We start from the raw sequence: 19363 nt of genomic DNA on the forward strand, positions 1-19363 counted from the left end.
GTTCAATTGTTTTTTTTTTTTTGGAGAGTTATAATTGGAAAGGCACTGCAACTAACAACTCGCTGAATTTGATAGATATCTTGAATTTGCATCTTACTGACAGTTTCGGACAGGAGTGTCCTGACATACGAACTGAATTCAGTATATGCCACGTAAACTGTTAAGTGTGGTTCAGCAGAGACAACAGAGAGATAAAAAGGGGGTTTTAGTGGTTCTATTGACTTTGGCCTCATCACATTTAGAGATATAGTTAGCTCTCTCGTTGTTTGAGAACATTGCCCTGCACTGGCCCAGCCAAGCTGCCCTTATTGGGACTGGATCTGCCCCTGGCTCTTCTAGCAGCTGAACCATTAATCACTCCAGTCTCATATATCTGCTCACAGTTGCTATCACGCTCCTTCCACTTTATATCCCTGCACTCATTTTTCTTCCTAAATCACACACTGGTTTTACTCTTTCCATGCAGCAAAGTGTGCCAGTGTCACCATTATTCCTTTTACAGTTGCATTCTGCAACACAACCCTTTCTTTCCTCACTCTCAGTTCTTCACGCTCTATGTTAAACCAAAGACGATTCCTAGATGCATCCTGATCTGCATGGTTCCTATCGTTAAGTTAAGCCTGTCTGATGGGTCTGAAGCTAATGCTGCTTATTTTACACACCCAGACAACACCCCCTCCCTCTTACCCCAACTCACCCTAAGCAGCTTTATTGAAACTATGCCAATGTGGCATCACAGAGAGACTCCTCCCAATGCATGTCCAACATAGAGGCCATCTAGAATGATTTGTGACTGTCTGATGTAACAGATTTACATTTACTTTGCATTTGCAGCAAGTAATGTGTAATGTTTTTGTTGCTAAGCATTGATAAAAGAAGCAGCTTGTCATCATTAAATATGCACAATGTCCTAAAATGCTGTCTAGGTAGGCAACTCTTATTTTTTATTCTATATTTTCACAATAAAAGTGGGCTGCCTCACTAATGCTGTCATTAGTGAAGCAGTCAATTCGTTCTAATTAAATGTCACTTGAAATGTGAGGCTTTGTAATCATAACTGAAATATTTACAAACACTGACTTATTTATAATAATCACTCAAAAAATGTTTTATTAATTACTAAAAAATAAAAATACTGTGCCAATGTTTCCACCAGGCTATTATGGGATGGTATGTTGGTGCCTGTACTTTTTAGTGATACAATGTCAATATAGCAATCTACTTGAACTAAAATCTGCTTTTTACCATAAAATGTACTCCTGTCTATCATGATAATACAGGTGGTAAAATAGAAATGCACATAAGGAGTTCATGGTAATTCCAAGATGTCCATAAAACATGGGCAGAAAACAACACACATGACACTAAAATAATCAACTAAATAATATACATGACTGATAACGATATTAAAATATAATCGTGTCCTTTTCCTGTTTTTCAGCATAAATTATATGGTAATTCAGAGTTTTTAATTACAAAAAATGTGACAGTATTTTATAGTAAAACTACATCTAATGCTTTCTCAAACCGTTTACAGTCTTTTTTTATGGAGCTGCATTAGATGGTTAGGCCTACTTTTCTAAATGTGAGCCAATTGAAATTATTAAGAATAAACTACATTTTAATTGAAGAGTTCAGATGCAAAAGCTGAAAAGAACCTATTCATTGCCATTAAAGTGAAATTACTGAACCTACACATAGGAGCCTTATTTAACAAAAAATATAAAAATCATTTTAGAAGAAAAGTTCAAACGGCGCTTAGAGGCTTTTGCATCTGAACTCTTCAATTAGTCATCATGACACCCTCCAATAAAAAAGCATTAGTGTGCACGCCTCGTGTATATGTTGATGTGATGATGCTCCATTAGGCGCAGTTCTGAGCTGCGGCAGATAGGCGGCCTGTGGTCGCGCAGGCAGCTCACGGCGCAGTCGCGGTAAATGAACGGACGGATCAGGTAAGCGCTGTTAATTCAACAACAGGTGAGTGAATGAACGCGACAGAGCCTCTGCTTGGCTTTTACATCAATTAATCGCGACTACATCAAGGAAATAAAGATGTGATGTGGATTGTTTTAGTCGGAATTGTCTGGCTGTAAGTTCCGCGTCGTGGCCACTTGTCCGAGTTACTGCAGGTAAATAAATATTAGCTGCTGACACTCACTGGCCAACAGACTCTTTATATGACCTGGGAGAATACAAAGCTTTACGATGCGGTTTAATAGACTAATACACTCTCGTTTGTTGTCACTGTTTGTTTTTCCTGAATTAGCCTCGTTACAACTGCTAATCTGGTGAAAGACAGCATGTTTAACAATTATCGTCACTAAAAATCACTTTTAAAGAGGTCTACCCATCATAGAGTGTCATTGTTTGTTTATTATAGGAGATATTCATTCATTTTAGGTTGGCCAGCTTAATTGTCACAATGTATATTTTATTCAAACGGGTTTATTTATTTTCGTGATATCTAATATTTTCCCTATAGCTATATAGCGCTTCTATATATCTCTTATATTTATCTGTAAATATATGTCTGTACTTAAAACAATTCTTTGTTTACACAACATGCGTCTGGAAATAGACGATTCAGCATCATGAGAGAATTAACACTTTGACTTTACTATTCAATTTGACAGATCAAATAGATCATTTTTGTCATTATTTACTCACCCTCATGTCAAGCCAAACCTCCAAATGGGTACGACCTTCTTTCTTCTATGAAGTTTGTGGATTCTTGTGCCATTCTTTTCAATATACTGACAGTAAAGAATGATTGACAGCTGTCACGCTCCAAACAGAATGTGACTCCTGCTGTTCTGTGTTCCAAGGCTTCTAAACCCATACAATAACTTTTGTAACAAACAGACTTAAGTTTAAGTTGTTATTCGCTGAAATTTTGAATGAGAAGATTTGGAATATACCACACTAGTCATATGAACACATTTATGACACTTTTATGGTGAATCCTTCAAGTGTTGAACTGGATTCATTAAGCCAGGGTATTCATTGTAATTTTATACAGATCAGAACTGAAAGGCTTTTCAACAGCAACAGCCAAAATGGAGAAAAATAATTTGCCACAAGTAAAAAAAAAAAACATGCAAGTTAGCCATTGGTCCACTCCACCTTTTAAACATGCCAAACTGGTACCTAATGCATATATCATTGTTTTGTTATTTTCTCAATTAATTAAGCTTAAACCCATATATCCGTGTTGATGACCTCATCGGTCTGGCGTAAACATTAGCTCAGTCCTTTACCTCCCCAGAGAGATCTCTGTTCCTACCTGTAAACTGATTCTTACCTAGCAACCCTTCTGCTTGTTTTCATGTGTTGGAGTGGCAGGCAAGCTTCACTTCACTTTTCTCACTAACAGGAGTCTATGCTCTTTATTATCTAAAATAGGGCACACAATGTACTGTATTAATATGAAGTAATTTTCTGTTATTATTTTTTACAGGTGTTTTACCTGTATTTTGAATTTTGCACTTCATTTTACAGTTAACTAAATTTCTGTAAAATGAATGGATTATGTCTTGGCAGACAATTACCAGTACATTTTTTGCCAGTTTGTAATTGTTGTATTCTGTGTTGTATTCTCTGGTGCTTCCTAAAAAACATATATCCCATCTTTATTATGAAGATTTTTCTTTCTTTGCAGCCAAAGGAGATCTTGCTTTTAGTGTGAATTAAGGTTAGTTTCTGATATTCTATACTGCGTGTGATATAATTTTACCTGTGACCCTTTTCTGTTTGTTTAGTAGTTGTTTGTGTGGTGTTTGTCTACACATTTTCCAGACAATTTTCTTCCTGAAATATCACCTACGGTGTTTCTTGGCAGTGTGCATTTATTATGCCACCCACATTAACAACAATGACTGTGTACTGTAGGTTTATGTAGCCGAAGTCTAGCAGAAGTTGCTCTGCAAGTATAATTTGAATGCTGAGACTTTTTTATGCTGCACATAGCATTTTAAAAACTATAAAATATGGAGATAAAATGGAATGATAGAAAATTTTTGTGACACAGAAGCAACATATAAAATACACCCATTTACACTGAATGTTTGAAAAAAAGACGTCAAGCACACAAACCACTTTCTATTTAGTAAATCTGTTTAAATCCAGACTATTTAAGCAGTTTATACAGTAGCTGAACTTTGGGGTTTACGTTCTGATATGTGTTAATTACCTTTAGATATTTGAATATTTTTGAAAAAAGTCACCAAGCTTGCATTTTTTTTTAATCAAAAACAGTAATATTGTGAGATATCATTCAATTTAAAATGAGTGTTTTTTTATTTGAATATAATTTAAAAAGTAATTTATTCCTGTGATGGCAAAGCTGAATTTTCAGCAGCCAATAGTCTTCAGTGTAACAGGATCCTTCAGAAATCATTCTAAAATGTTGATTTGGTGCTAAAGAAACATTTCTTATTATTACTAATGTTAAAGGGGTCATATGATGTTGCTAAAAAGAACATTATTTTGTGTATTTGGTATAATTAAATGTGTTTATGCGGTTTAAAGTAAAAAAAAACATTATTTTCCACATACTGTACATTATTGTTTCTCCTCTATGCCCCGCCTTTCTGAAACGCGTAGATTTTTACAAAGCTCATCGGTCTGAAAAGCGAGGTGTGCTCTGATTGGCCAGCTATCCAGTGCGTTGTGATTGGCCGAATACCTCAAGCTTGTGACGGAAATGTTATGCCCCTTACCATATTGTGATGCCCTGTCCGGCCGAAGCGACGAGACAAAAACATAACGAAACACAGCGTGACACACGGCGGCCTTGAGTGAGCGGAGGCAGGCGGCTAGAGTGAGGAACGGCCAGTGGATTCGACGAAGGAGCGGCCAGTGGGCTTGCGGCAACCGCATGTGACAACCCCGGGCTGGACTCCGCTTCGTCCACGGTGGAAGCCGATCTGGCGATCCACAGCACGAAGTTGATGTATTTCCTCAGCGACCAGCACGGATCAGCTCTAGGCATGACGAAGCGGATATCGTCCTCTTTTGGAAGGCCAAACAAAGTAGTTTCGCTTTCACAACGAGACACACAGCATCTTCATGACATGGCGCCGGCAACAATACTACAGCGAGAATAAAAGTTACGCCTTCTTTCTTTGCGTGAACATTTGGGCGGTTTGGGCGGAATCTTCCCACATAGTGACGTAGACATGTGGGGGCATGTTAGAACGAGAGGCGTGGTTGACTCTTAACTTCTATAAAGAATATCTCTTTGGATTTGAGACTTTAGTCTTTGCAACTTTACAGATCTTCTTTATGCACCAAGAGCTTGTAACACTTTAAAGAGAAAGGAAAAATTTAAATCGCATCATATGACCCCTTTAAAAACAGTTGTGCTGCTTTATATATTTGTGAAAGATGTGATACATTGTTTCATGATACTTTAAAATAGGAAGTTTAAAAGAACAGCATTTATTTGAAATTTTATAACATTATAAATGTCTCTCACTTTTGATCAATTTATTGCATGCATGCTCAAAAAAAAACTTTTGTCATGAACTATATGTCAGTTTACCACTTTGAATAATCATTTGCATCATCAAAACACATACTCAATATAGTAACCCGGATAACGTGTGAATGTTATAATGCACTCCTGCATGCTATGTGAACAATTCCCTAGAGTCCTGGTCAATTTGCACACTTAAATGCATGTTAATACCAAATGTATATTTTCCTCCCTAGGGTCTCGAGTGTCAGACATGTTGTCAGGGGAGGAAATCTTATGCAGCACCCAGCAGGTGATCGCAGGGCTGGAGGCTCTGCGTGGAGAGAACCGCACGCTGCTGGACAGCCTGCAGGAAACGCTCCAGAGTCAGACGCCCAGCGAGAGCGCTAGCCTGGAGCAGGAGAAGACCAACATCATCTTAGAGTCTCTGGAGAGGATTGAACTGGGCCTAGGAGAGGCGCAAGTGAGCGGCGCAGTCAACTTCATTCACTTGCTGTCTCATTAAGAGCCTTTTCACTCACCCTAGCTGTCTGTTTCCCGCTCATCCAGGTGATGATGGCGCTGTCAGCACACCTGGGCTCTTTGGAGGCAGAGAAGCAGAAGTTGCGTGCTCAGGTGCGGAGGTTGTGCCAGGAGAACCAATGGCTGAGGGACGAGCTGGCCCGGGCCCAGCAGCAGCTACAGGAGCGGGAACAGGAAGTGGTTACTTTGGAGGAGCAGAACAGACACCTGCAGTTCATGAGCAGCATCCGCAAGTACGACCACGAAGAGCCACCTATGGTAAGGGTTCATCTTGAAACATTCATATGGTTAAAACATTTAGGTTTATTGGCTAAACGTTTGTTCTAGACTAGCTTTGTGGATATGGGTTTTTGTAAGAAAATGGCAAGCAATTAAATCACCTTCACCCACCTTCACCTGTCCCTTAGTCTGGTTGACTGTTGGGGCACCACAGATGCTCTGGCAACCAGCTTCTTCCATTCCTCCCTCTTCTCAGCTTTTCTCAAGGTCTCGCCCAGCATCAGGCCTGTCCACTCCTGAAGGTTGTTGTCCCATCTCTTTCTCTGCCTGCCTCTCTTCCTCCCTCCTGGCACTGTGCCCTGCAGGACTGTCTTCGCAAGTCCTGATGACCTTATTAAATGGCTGTACCACCTCAGCTTCCATTTTTTCTCCACAGTCAGGAGGTCATCATATGGCCCAATGGTCCGCCGAATTCTGTCATGTACTTCTTCATTGGAGATGTGATTTCTGTAGAAGATGCCGAGGAGTTTTCTGAAGCATCTCATCTCCATGACCTGAACTTTCCTTTCCAGTTCAGCTGTTAGTGTCCAAATCTCACAGGCATATAAAAATATGGACATGACTAGGGAGCGCATCAGTCTGATCTTTGAGCTGAGGGCTATGTTCCTGTCACTCCAGATGGTCTTTAATTTTGTCAGCTCTGCTATGGTCTGGGCGATCCTGGCGAGTATCTCAGGTTTAGACCCTTCATCCGTGACGATAGCTCCCAGGTATTTAAAACTGTTTACACTGTCTAGCTTCTCACCGCCAATCCTGATGTCAGTGGTGAAGCCAATGATGTTGTTAGTCATCAGTTTAGTCTTCTCTGCATTGATCTGCATACCATAGGATGTAGAGATCTTGTAAAGGCGTTCCACCAAGTTATCCAACTCTTCTTCCTTCCCTGCCAGGCCAACTATGTCATCGGCAAAAAGTACGTTCGTGATTGTCCTGCCTCCTATGCTGACTGTCCCCTCATGGTCTTCCAATGCATCAGCCATGATTCTTTCTAAAAAGATGTTGAAGAGTGTAGGGGAGAGCAAGCAGACTTGTCTTACTCCAGCTGTGGTTCTGAACCAGTCCCCTTTGTTGCTGTTGAAGTAAACCGCGCTGGTGGCCTTATCAAAGAGTTTTTTTTTTATAATTTTGATCAGGTTGGCATTAATGTTGTACTGCCTCATGGTGGCCCATAGTGCTGCATGCCATACTCTGTCGAACGCCTTTCTGAAGTCCACAAAAATGTGGTAAAGGTTACTCCTGAAGGTTGTTGTCCCATCTCTTTCTCTGCCTGCCTCTCTTCCTCCCTCCTGGCACTGTGCCCTGCAGGACTGTCTTCGCAAGTCCTGATGACCTTATTAAATGGCTGTACCACCTCAGCTTCCATTTTTTCTCCACAGTCAGGAGGTCATCATATGGCCCAATGGTCCGCCGAATTCTGTCATGTACTTCTTCATTGGAGATGTGATTTCTGTAGAAGATGCCGAGGAGTTTTCTGAAGCATCTCATCTCCATGACCTGAACTTTCCTTTCCAGTTCAGCTGTTAGTGTCCAAATCTCACAGGCATATAAAAATATGGACATGACTAGGGAGCGCATCAGTCTGATCTTTGAGCTGAGGGCTATGTTCCTGTCACTCCAGATGGTCTTTAATTTTGTCAGTGCCGCTGTGGTCTGGGTGATCCTGGCGAGTATCTCAGGTTTGGACCCTACATCCACAACGAAAACTTCCAGGTATTTCTACAGTATTATTAAGGTTGAACGCCTTTTTGAAGTCCACAAAAAAAGTTTTGTTGATGTTGTAGGTATCTCTCACATATTATCCTAAGGTTGAAGATCTGCTCTGTTGTGCTGCGCCCTTGTCTGAAGCCTGCTTGTTCTTCAGCGATGATCTTGTCCGTTTGCGGCTTCAATCGATTCAATAGGATCTTTAGCATGACCTTGCTTGGGTGGCTTATAAGGCTGATGGTACGATAATTCTGGCAAAGTTGTAGATTGCCTTTCTTAGGGAGGATGATGATGAGAGACTGGGTCCATGGTTTGGGCCATTCTCCTGTCTGCCAGATCTTGTTGCAGATATTCAGTAGGGCACCTATCATGGCATCTCCCCCTGCTTGCATGAGCTCCGCAGGGACGTTATCCACTCCCGCCGACTTCCCCTTCTTAAGCGATTTCATTGCTTATTCCACTTCTGTGCGAAGGATGGGGTAGTTGTCATTGTCGGTTGCTGGGTGGACATTCAGTACCTCTGGATCTCCTGTGGTTTCATAGCTGTACAGCTCTGAGCAGTACTCAGTCCACCTCTTTAGGATGTCCTGTTCTTCAGTCAGACAATTACCGTCCTTGTATGGCTTGTGTTCGCCCTTGCTTTGTGTTGGTCAGGTCTTTCAACAGCTGGTATGCTTAAACAATTAAATGCACACAATTAAATAATATTTGACAAAATTACATATTGATTGGAAACAATATTCTGCTCACAAGTGATATTAACCTTGATTTTTTTTTCTTGATTTTCTTTAATTTATTTTATCTCATATTTAATCTCAGGCATATTTTTTGCTTCGGTTATGTCTGATAAATCATTTTAAATAAATAAATATATATATTTATTTTTTTTTGCAATGGGGCAATCACAATTTGTGTAAGATCTATATAACATCTTTTTTTGACCCTCTAACTCTAGCACTCTCTATTCTAATTCTATTATTAAAAAAAACAAAACTTGTCCCTTTTAGACTGGCACTCTATTCATTTACTGCTTGTTTTCTTTAAAAAAACACTAGCTTTTCTAATCTTTTTGTATTCTATCTATTTGCTTTCTTTTTATTTGTTATACAATTAACAAAAGCAAAAAAGGCCTCTAACACTAGCTTGCTCTATTCTTTTTCTATTCTATCTGTTTTCTTTTCTTTTTTTTCTTTTCTATTTGGATTATCATAGTTTTAAACAATGTAATTCATATTTTCATGATGGATTTTCATATTTTATCTAATGTCTGTGCTTGACACAATGCTAAAACAATGCCATCCATACAAAATTGCATTTAATAAGGAAAAATAAATGCATGGCATGACATAAAGTCAGTCTGACCTTCATATAACAAGAAAAAAAAAAGGTTGAGATCTGAAAAAGCAACACTTGGGACATAAAAGTACCAAAAGTAAAAAAAAAACTAAAAAAAAAAACACCCACCTTTTTGACTTGAAGGCCCACCACTGACCCCAATATAATCAAAGATATTTCCGTATTTCTTCAGTAATTATGACAAAGATGCTTGATTTCAAACTTTTTTTATTAACAAAATCTAGGAGTATTGATATATTAAATTAACCATGATTTATTAGATTAACCATGATTCATATTGTGATTTCAAAAACTGTATGATTGGGCACCACTGGTCTAAAGGCTATTCAAAATATTAAATCGTAAACTCATGATATGCTCATGCTGTTTGTTTCTTACAGGAGGATAAAGATTCTACTTCAAGGAAGGGGTCCTTTGATGATCTCTTTCCTTCTGAAGAAGAGGAGCAATCACACAGTACGACACTCCTCACAGACCACAGCTGTTCCTTTACACATTTGTTTACTGAGTTTTTGCCATGTCAGCTGTTAGAGCAAGCAAGGGTTTGGTTAACGCAAGGTTTAGGACAGTGTTAAGTTTCAACCACAGTTAGGATTTACTATAACCACAACTAGAATTTCAAAAATCAGGAAATTGAGAAATGTCACAAGATTGGTTTGAACTCATGATCACCGCAGCTCAATCTATCGGAGCATGTGTGCATGTGTCTCAGCTCTACTCTTGTATTTGCAGTGTCTCAGCCGCACAGTAGTGCTGCCGCTGCTGCCCAGCAGGGAGGATATGAGATCCCTGCCCGCCTCCGAACTCTCCACAACCTGGTGATCCAGTACGCCTCTCAGGGCCGCTATGAGGTGGCCGTGCCGCTCTGCAAGCAAGCTCTGGAGGACCTGGAGAAATCCTCAGGCCACAGCCATCCTGATGTTGCTACCATGCTCAATATCCTGGCTTTAGTGTACAGGTCACACATTCATTTAACCTTAAGTGTAAATATAATTATTAATCTGTATTACATTCTAATCTTATTAAATAACATTAATATTATGCTATACAGGGATCAAAACAAATACAAGGAAGCGGCCAATCTCCTGAATGATGCATTGGCTATCCGCGAGAAGACACTAGGCATTGACCATCCAGCAGTATGTACTGTTTGAAGATGGAATGTGTAACTGTTATAGTTTGCTTTGCTCTTTTTTCTTTTTGTATTTCTCTGAAAAGTCAATAGTCACATATGCAATCTATATACATTAGGTCCCTTTCCTTGAGTTTATGTTTGTGTTTGTAGGTGGCAGCTACTCTGAATAATCTGGCTGTGTTGTATGGAAAAAGAGGGAAGTATAAAGAGGCAGAGCCACTGTGTAAAAGAGCTCTGGAGATCAGAGAAAAGGTACTGACACAAAAAGAGTGAGTGGTTTTCCCACCTGTCCTTTCTATAACAGCTGTCAGATCAGATCAACTTACCCCTGTACACTACCGTTCAAAACTTTGGGGTCAGTGAGATTTTTTTATTATAATTTTTTTTTTTAAAGAAAATAATTTCATTTAGCAAGGATGCATTAAATTGATCAAAGGCTTTTACATTACATGTGTAAAAAAAAATCTATTTCAAATAAATGTTATTCTTCAAATGTTCTATTCATCAAAATATCCTGGTTTGCACAAACACAACATTGATAATAACAAGAAATATTTCTTGAGTAGCAAACCATCATATTATAATGATTTTATAATGATTTTATCCTTACCAGTAAATCAAGGACAACTGGAAAAGTCATGGAGCCTTTAAATATTGTTGTGGCCTTGGAGTAAAAAAGGTTGAGAACCACTGGTCTAGATTAAATATCTTGCCTATCTTTGTCTGTTGATAGGTGCTTGGGACAGATCACCCTGATGTAGCCAAGCAGCTGAATAACTTAGCCCTCCTATGCCAGAACCAGGGCAAATACCAGGAAGTGGAGCAGTACTATGAACGTGCGCTGCACATTTACCAGAGCCAGCTGGGTCCAGATGATGCCAACGTGGCCAAGACCAAGAACAACCTGGTCAGGATAGGAAATGGAGTATCTTGTCAAATGCTAGTGTTTTTTTAAATAATGGTAGCAGTAGTATATTATGCATGTTATATAATATACCATTCATTTGCCCTTCAGGCCTCCTGTTATCTCAAGCAGGGCAAATACAGGCAAGCTGAGGCTCTTTATAAAGAGATTCTGACTCGTGCTCATGAGAAGGAGTTTGGCTCAGTGGAGGGTAAAATCAATTTTACTTCTGCCTTCAGAGGAATTTTTAGACACTGTAGTTTGACCTGCTAAGCATACTTGTCCAATAGTAAATTAATATTTTCACATGCATATATAGGGGACGGCCGGCCGGTTTGGATTCATACAGAGGAGGGAAACTCTAGACAGGTATGTTTTCAATCCAAATTTGCATGTTCTATTAGGAGAAATAGCCTTTTAATGTACTTTTGTGTGTGTGTGTGTGTGTGTGTGTAGGATGGTCTGGGAAGTCTGAAGCGCAGTGGATCGTTCACCAAGCTCCGGGAATCTATAAGACGAAGCAGTGAGAAGCTTGTTCGGAAACTGAAAGGAGTTGGAACACAGGAAACAGCCCCTCGAGCTGCTGGGTAATGATATTCTGCTTATTATTCAGCTCTCGTCACTTTTGATGTAGAAGAGAGCAGTATTTTTAACTACTCATTTATTTTTAAACAGGATGAAGAGAGCCAATTCTCTAAATGTGCTTAATGTGGGTCTCAAAGAAAGTCAAGAGGCTGCTATGGTAAGCGTTGAGTCTTTGCTTTCAAATTTGCTCAAGTATCTTAAGTTATATTCACTAAGACTGCATTTATTTGAGCAAGTATTTGATCATTTATTTTGATACAGTAAAATGTAATATTGTGAAATAATATGATTTATAATGTTTTCTATTTGAATATATGATCCTTCAGATATCATTCTAATATGCTGATTTGGTGCTTAATACATTTTGTATTATTATAATTGTTGAAGACAGTTGTGCTGCTATATATTTCTGATGGAAACTGATACATTTTTTTCAGGATTCTTTGATCAAAAGTGACAGTAAAGACATTTATAATATTACAAAAGATTACTATATCAAATAAATGCTGTTCTTTTGAACTTTATATGAAGCAATTTAATGTATAATTGCTGAATAAAAGTATTTTCTTCTCAGTGGACCCAATCTTTTGAAGGGTGATGCATACTTTTACAGTAATCAGGAATTAGTTAACGGATGGTGATTGAGAATGGTTATTGGATAATGAAAGTCTATTTTGTCTTTCCAGAAGCCCAATAGGCTGACAGATGCACGGGGTCTGAGTTCAAGCACGCAGAGTTTAGCACGCCGTGCATCTCTGAGCGGTGACAGCTAACTTTCAGACATGCCATATGACATCAGGACTGATGCAGAGATGTCAGCCTCACATCTGGCTGGTCTGTAATGACTGCAAAGGTCATATTTGACAATAATATGAGGAATAGTATGTGACGATGAATGCACACACTTCACAGCAGTCTGTCAAAGTGCTTCTGGAAAAGGAGAGCACACTTTGGCTTTACAGACATATTTTTTACACTGTAAAATCAGTTCAGTCTACTCATTTTTAAAAGCCTGTTGCAATATAAAATGTCACAGAAATGTATAATTTATTGCATTTCAAAGATAGGACCATTAGGCATGGTGCAGTTTTTTTAATAAAAGTGCGATCACATTTTATTGCTCAGCAGAATTTTGCAGGCAAAATCCAGTAATTTCAATAGGAATCCATGCACTCAGGACTTTTATGTACTTAGGTTTCACTCATGTTCAGGTTGGTCATGCAAATTTGCTACATTGACCAACAGAAAGCCTTTGTTGTGAAAGTCTCTATTTTGTAAGCCTAATTCATTGCTACATTATTGACAATGGACTTTTTTTGCCTGCATAATTTCTCCAAAATTTTACTAATGTGACTGTACCTTACCACTGTTTACTTAGAATATTGTAGCAATATGTGACATACATTCCATGTCCTCACACTACCATGCAATAGAATTATAGTAGGAATTGAACAATTTGCACTTAAGGGATAGTGAAAAAATGAAAATTCTGTCATTAATTACGCACCACCGCAAGACCTTCGTTCATCTTCAGAACACAAATTAAGGTATTTTTGATGAAATCCGAGAGCTTTCTGACCCTGCTTAGACAGCAATGCAACTGAAACATTCCCAGGCCCAGAAAGGTAGTAAGGACATTGTTAAAACAGTCCATGTGAACCATAATGTTATGAAGCTTTGAGAATACTTTTCGTGCACAGAGAAAACAAAAACGACTTTATTCAACAATTCTTTGCAGGGTCAGAAAGCTCTCGGATTTCATCAAAAATATCTAAATTTGCGTTTTGAAGATGAATGAAGGTCTTGTTTGGAACAACATGAGGGTGAGTAATTAATGACAGAATTTTCATTTTTGGGGGAACTATCGCTTTAAATCTTCAAATGGATTCTAAATGCTCTTAAAGGCACAATATGTAATTTTCGCCGCTAGAGGGCGTGTATTCAAAATAAACAAAGAGACAAAGGCGTAGTTTGATGATGCCGTGACTGAGTGTGGAATCATGGGAGTTGTGGTCTTCATCACACAGCCGATGCTTTTTGGATATTTGAATAAAAAAATCTTACATATTGTGCCTTTAACTCAAAAATTCCTAATGAATGGTAATCCATGATGTTACATTCCAAGATGATTGTAAGACATGCTGTTGTGCATACTAATTTGTATGTTTCTGAGGTAATATCAACCAATTGTGGTACATACTTGTGCCTATAATATAAGGGACTTTTGATTTTTAAATTTCAAGCACATGTACTTTATATTTATGCATGCTGTGTTGTTGCTTTAGTTTAAGCACTTCTCAACACAATAGGAAGGATTTTACATGTGCAGAATTTCAGGGTACAAGGCTAATATATAGTATATAACTTGAATCTTGCTAGTGGATGTAGTTACTGAGAGGTTAGACATCAAATGAGCTGTTATATAATCTAAACAGCTGTACATTCTATATTGTTGAATCATGTTACATATTCCGTGAGCTTAGGGAGTATATTTATATATTGAACGTTGCTGATGAACCAAATAAAATTGTTCTACTTCTGTTAAAATCAGTATGTGTAAAAAGTGTTTTCAGATAATTTGGGGGTTGACAGCCCAATCAATAGTTGGCATGCAACTCCTGGTGACCTCCAGTAGCTTCCCCTTAATTCAGTGTGCTTGTGTGCCCTCTGCAGCTGGTTTTGAGACAGCATGTTTCTCTTCAAACAGTAAAGAACAACACTGGCTAAAGAACAGCATTTATTAATGCTTCTTGTTGTCGAAAACACCATATTAAAGAATACATATATACACATCTCCCAGACCAGAGACCTCAGGCTTGTTGAGCGATCTGAGCAATTTTCTGAAGCATGTCCTCAGACTGCAGTTGTTCCAGGGTCAGCAGGGACAGACCCAACTGATCCTCCTGCCACACAAACATGACACAAAGACTCTTAATACAACATAAATAAAAACATGTACCTCACAACCTCATCCCTGTAAACGTATCATTGTGCTTTTGCTTTTTGTGTATATATATGTATGATTTAAACTGGTTTAAATTGATAAAAAATTGAACAACTTATTGAATGAACACATTAAGCGTGAGAGGTTTAGATCATTGAACAGGCTGAGGAAGGTTATTGTGGTTACCTGTCTGAAGGGCTGGGCCATCTGTCGTAGAAAGTACTTGGCTAACTGCACAGTCTCATCAATGGTCAGATTTAGGCTTCCATCTGTAAGGTGTTCCTGAATCCAGCGGGGCAGCTTTCCTCGCTTATCCGCTCGTGCGTAACGCTGAGGGAAACACAAAAAGTAAACAACTTAGAAAAAAAAATCATGCTACCTTCTCATCAGTTTACTTACCTTATCTGCAAAGATCATCAGGCCGTAGTCTGTTTTGCCTTGGATGGCTCTGCCCACACACTGAGCCACATGGCGCATCGCATCAAACGTCAGAAAGTAATTTTCCCGGATTTGAAACTGATCTCTGAGGTATTCCAACCGTGCCTAATTCAAGCAAACAGGTCAGGGTATTTCTTTTCATTACAGAATGTATTGGAAATCTTATAAATTAGAAATGTATTCGAGATCTGGGAGAAAAAGCTCTACAAACCTTGAGGATTCGGCTCTGGGTGTAAACGTACGGCACTCCAAACATGATAACAGCACGGCCAAAATGATGAACTGGGGGTTGAAAAGAAAAACTGATGAACAAATGTTTACACTTAATTGTTTTAAAGAATTTGCTAATTATAACAAGTTTTCTGCATGTTTTATGTAAGCAATTTTAAGACTTGGTAAGACTAAGTAAAGAAAATTTTGGAAGGGCTTTTTTAATGGAAGGGCACACAAAATTGGTTTAAAACAAGACAAAAATATCTGCCAATAACATCAGAAAGATAAACTTCCTTCTCATTTTGTACCTCAAGTAAAATGATCTTGATTTAAGAATGCTTATATATTTGTACTGGGAAAAAATAACAAAAATACAGAGGAAGAACATTTAATGCCATGATTTTATGAATGTAAGACTTTCTGCTCCAATTTAAAACTTTTCTAAGGCCTTAATTTACGGCAGGGTGAATTAAGTCTTAAGACCAGCAGAAAACCTGTATAAAGAACGCTCAAAATTGAAGGAAGTAGTATCCACCAAAGTCAATCCCCTCTGACACTTTCCCTCTTGCCACTGAGAGCAGAATTGCTCCTCTGCCGTTCTCACAGGCCTGAAAGTAAAAGACAACAAAAGTGATTACTTTAACACAGGGAACCTAAAATAAAGTCAACATCACTCAACACGATTACAGAAAATTGGATTAGGGAGCATTAAAACCCCAATGTTTATTGACCTCTTGATACTTCTCCAGGGCCATGCTGGTCTCAGCTGCATCCTGGGTTTCTATGAAAATGAGCTTGTTTCTTTGGATGTTCTCAAGGATGCCCTACAAATCCAGCAAGAGAATGAGTTGAGAATTAGTTATGATTATCATAACAGCACTTTCAGTGATTTGAGAAGGAATCAAGTTGTCTCTTTATACCTGTTCATACCATGAAGCCACAATGTTCTCCATGTATATGTAACTCGTGAAGAACGCAACGATCCCATCAGGAACGATGGCAGACATTTCCAGCAGCAGGTTTCCATAATTCCGGATCACAGCTATGGGATGTATTTCAAATAAAGAAGTTATCTTTTAACTGCACTGGCAAAATAAAATGAATAATGCAAACAAAAACAAAACAACTCGCCAAAATCTTCTCTGGTCTCAAACTTGGAGGTCATCGCTACTTGATCATTCCCTCTGCCAACAATCTGAAAGTTGGAAAAATATAATAGTTTAAAATGGTTAAAAATACACACACACACACACACACATATACATATATATATATATATATATATATATATATATATATATATGCTTCTTAAAACTTCTGGAATCACACAATGAAACATAGTTAATAAACTTAATATATAAATACTCAGTTTCCCTTAAGCAGCTTTGTCAGCAGAAAATCACTGATTTAATGTGTTTTTAAAAGATGCCAGCCCAGTATATCTTCATTTCGAAACTCTATTAAATATGTAAATATTTGCATAATTGCTTTCTTCAAATAGTAAACTACAATGGTGGCATTGCGAGTCGTAACTCACAAGAGGGCACAGACAGGTTCGTGCCAGTGTCATGGTGAAGGATGCCGTAGTGACTGGGCGGAAATCAAGGATGCGTGGGTAGATGTCCAGCGGAGAGAGTGTCTGTTTAGAGAGAGAATCAAAAATAATCTAAATCAAATATTTGCTAACTCGAAATAGTGAAGCTTCTAAAACAAACAACTGCAGAAGATATTGTAAATAACATTTATGTTTTGCAATAACGGTAGAAGTAAAGGCTACAGATGTTGTATAAAAGTTAAATTAAACTAAAATTAGCAAGCTAAAGCAAACCCATTTTAAATGCGGCCTGCACGCTTTTAAGGTGAAAGTGGAGTTTGTCTTACACAGATGGCATGAGTGTTACAGTGGGATTACAATGAAGAGATTAGTGAGCAGTGTGTGTGTAATCTAGTATTCATGGAAAGATGGGGCATATGGATTGAGGAGCACATTTTACCCCTGATGTGATAATGACTGATTGAAAGCGCCCAAACACTGGCTTTATGGCGATAGAGGGGTCCATGCAACTGCATAGAAAGAATTAAAAATTAGTGACAAAGCTAATAAACTAAATTAAAAAGATATTTAATAGAAAATGCGTGAGAAACTGTATTAGAGCAGAATTAATGCACCTGAAGTGAAGAACAGGATTTGCTATTGTTGGCGTTCTATCTTCAAAGGGCTCAATGATGATGGTAAAGCCTAAAAGAGAACAATTACACATAAGAACTCGCTTTTGCAGGAAATCATAAGTAGATTGAGGGGAGTCTGAGATATTAGCAGTGCTAAGGTGTGGTCACATGGGTGAAATTTCAGAAAAATTTCACGGGTCAAAAAAAATCCAAGATTCCCAAAAATTGCAGACCTGGTCTCGAAAGAGCTCACAAAGAAATCTGTAGTTGTGTTCGACGAGGCTCACAACATCGGTGAGTAGAAATTTGCAGTACTTGTTATGATCACCCATATCATGTGGACAGATCTTGGATATTTAAGCTGATATTGTTCCCGCTAGATAATGTGTGTATTATCTACCCCAAAGCATTCAAGCAGCTTTCTGTTGGTCAATGGGGCAAATCCTTGTTACCAACTTGAACCCATTGCAAAATCTGCACAGGGAAACTGTTTGCTCATATGCAAAATTCCTAATCATATAGATTTCCTTTGAAATTGCTGGATTTCTCCAGCGCAAATTCACAGAATTAAATTTTATGTGACCACAGCTTTATGATGGGAGGAGGGCAGGATGATGCTTTGTTACCTTTGCTATAAGTGCTGACAAGTGTGGCAAAGTGTGAGATCAAGGTAATGGCTGAGAAGTCAGCAATGTCTGCGATCTCCAGCGTCCTCAGCAGTGAGCGCAGCCGCTCTGCACAAAATCTGGAAGTGGATTAAATATTAATTTAGGCTGGGGTGATTATGCTGCTTCATTACTTAAAGGGGGGGTACAATGCTGTTTCATGCATTCAGAGTAGTTTACACTGTTAAAGAGTTGGATTCTCATGCTAAGCATGGACAAAGTTTCAAAAAACTTTTTGGACATATGACAGAGTATTTCTGTGCCAAAAATCTTACTTCCGGGTCCGTACAAGTTTTGGAGAGTTTTTTTCGATAGTGGCTCTTAATGACGTAAACGAGGGTGGAACTCCTTATATGGGCATTTCTCCCGGAAGAACGCGCCCGCGCACGCATCAACCAGAGCAAGAGTGAGATTGCGCTTCATCCGGCGGCAGCGCTGCACGGGACTCGCTCGGGAAGAATGTCTCCAATCCAAAGAAGTGTGTTTTTGGTTGTAAGGGACAGATAACTTTGTTCAGCTTCCTAAAGAACCCAGCATTATGTAAACAGTGGATACAGTTTGTTTTTCAGGCCAGCAACGGAGTTTCACAAGTGTGTTTGTTGACGAACGTTTTATAAACAAGGCCCAGTTCGACGCTGGATTTGCACATCGTTTGATACTGAAAGATGGAGCGGTCCCAGCTATAAAAGATCCCGGTCATGATTCAGAACTGCAGACGGTAAGTGAAACGGCATCAAATGTCTGTTTTGTTGGCATCCGGTGCCCAAGTGCTCGTCACACTTTATCTCCGCCCACGGCGCGCCTCCAGGAGCTCGGCTTTTTCCGGAGAGAATCGTAAAGCTGTATCTTTCTTTTATAAATATGATAAAACTAAAGACTTTTTGTAGATATGAAGGATGCAGTACTACTCTATAGGTACTCAAGATTAACATGAGATTGGGTGAAACTGTGTGTGTTATGCCCCCTTTAA

The 19363-nt window shown here is 38.8% G+C and overlaps 2 protein-coding genes across 6 annotated transcripts in view; one reads left to right on the forward strand and one right to left on the reverse strand.

Annotated features, from left to right (window-relative positions):
- The first annotated feature begins 865 nt into the window (after positions 1-865).
- On the forward strand, positions 866-13495 carry LOC107683829 (kinesin light chain 1-like). Of its 5 annotated transcripts, XM_016479875.1 has the most exons (15): positions 866-926; positions 1869-1980; positions 3662-3694; positions 5716-5942; positions 6029-6259; positions 9721-9796; positions 10073-10298; positions 10392-10479; positions 10626-10727; positions 11209-11382; positions 11491-11590; positions 11699-11748; positions 11836-11966; positions 12055-12121; positions 12651-13495. In XM_016479875.1, the coding sequence occupies exons 4-15, from the start codon at positions 5733-5735 to the stop codon at positions 12735-12737; spliced, it is 1542 nt and encodes a 513-aa protein (XP_016335361.1). In that variant the 5' UTR covers positions 866-926; positions 1869-1980; positions 3662-3694; positions 5716-5732; the 3' UTR covers positions 12738-13495. The 5 variants fall into 5 exon arrangements, with proteins under 5 accessions (XP_016335361.1, XP_016335362.1, XP_016335360.1 ...); XM_016479876.1 differs by lacking the exon at positions 3662-3694 and having other exon boundaries at positions 1869-1955; XM_016479874.1 differs by lacking the exon at positions 866-926 and having other exon boundaries at positions 1963-2132.
- A 1066-nt stretch (positions 13496-14561) lies between these two features.
- LOC107683824 (TFIIH basal transcription factor complex helicase XPD subunit-like) overlaps positions 14562-19363 on the reverse strand; it is a 9206-nt gene continuing 4404 nt past the window's right edge. The window contains exons 12-23 of the mRNA XM_016479868.1: positions 18355-18473; positions 17729-17798; positions 17554-17623; positions 17097-17198; positions 16691-16754; positions 16480-16601; positions 16291-16383; positions 16095-16167; positions 15558-15628; positions 15308-15451; positions 15095-15238; positions 14562-14867 (exon numbers count right to left, since the gene is read on the reverse strand). Of these exons, the coding sequence (XP_016335354.1) occupies positions 14775-14867; positions 15095-15238; positions 15308-15451; positions 15558-15628; positions 16095-16167; positions 16291-16383; positions 16480-16601; positions 16691-16754; positions 17097-17198; positions 17554-17623; positions 17729-17798; positions 18355-18473 (1165 nt within the window). The 3' untranslated portion in view covers positions 14562-14774. The remainder of the gene's footprint in view (positions 14868-15094; positions 15239-15307; positions 15452-15557; positions 15629-16094; positions 16168-16290; positions 16384-16479; positions 16602-16690; positions 16755-17096; positions 17199-17553; positions 17624-17728; positions 17799-18354; positions 18474-19363) is intronic.

The sequence above is a fragment of the Sinocyclocheilus anshuiensis genome, unplaced genomic scaffold (assembly GCF_001515605.1).
Source record: "Sinocyclocheilus anshuiensis isolate Anshui unplaced genomic scaffold, SAMN03320099.WGS_v1.1 scaffold2925, whole genome shotgun sequence".
Classification (NCBI taxonomy): Eukaryota; Metazoa; Chordata; class Actinopteri; order Cypriniformes; family Cyprinidae; genus Sinocyclocheilus; species Sinocyclocheilus anshuiensis.

Excerpts from the sequence above, each read along its gene's own strand:
- LOC107683829 (XM_016479875.1), top strand. The coding sequence starts at position 5,733 with ATGTTGTCAGGGGAGGAAATCTTATGCAGCACCCAGCAGGTGATCGCA. Across the intron at positions 10,299-10,391 it reads ATCCTGGCTTTAGTGTACAG|GGATCAAAACAAATACAAGG; the intron begins GTCACACATTCA and ends TATGCTATACAG. Across the intron at positions 10,480-10,625 it reads TAGGCATTGACCATCCAGCA|GTGGCAGCTACTCTGAATAA; the intron begins GTATGTACTGTT and ends TTGTGTTTGTAG.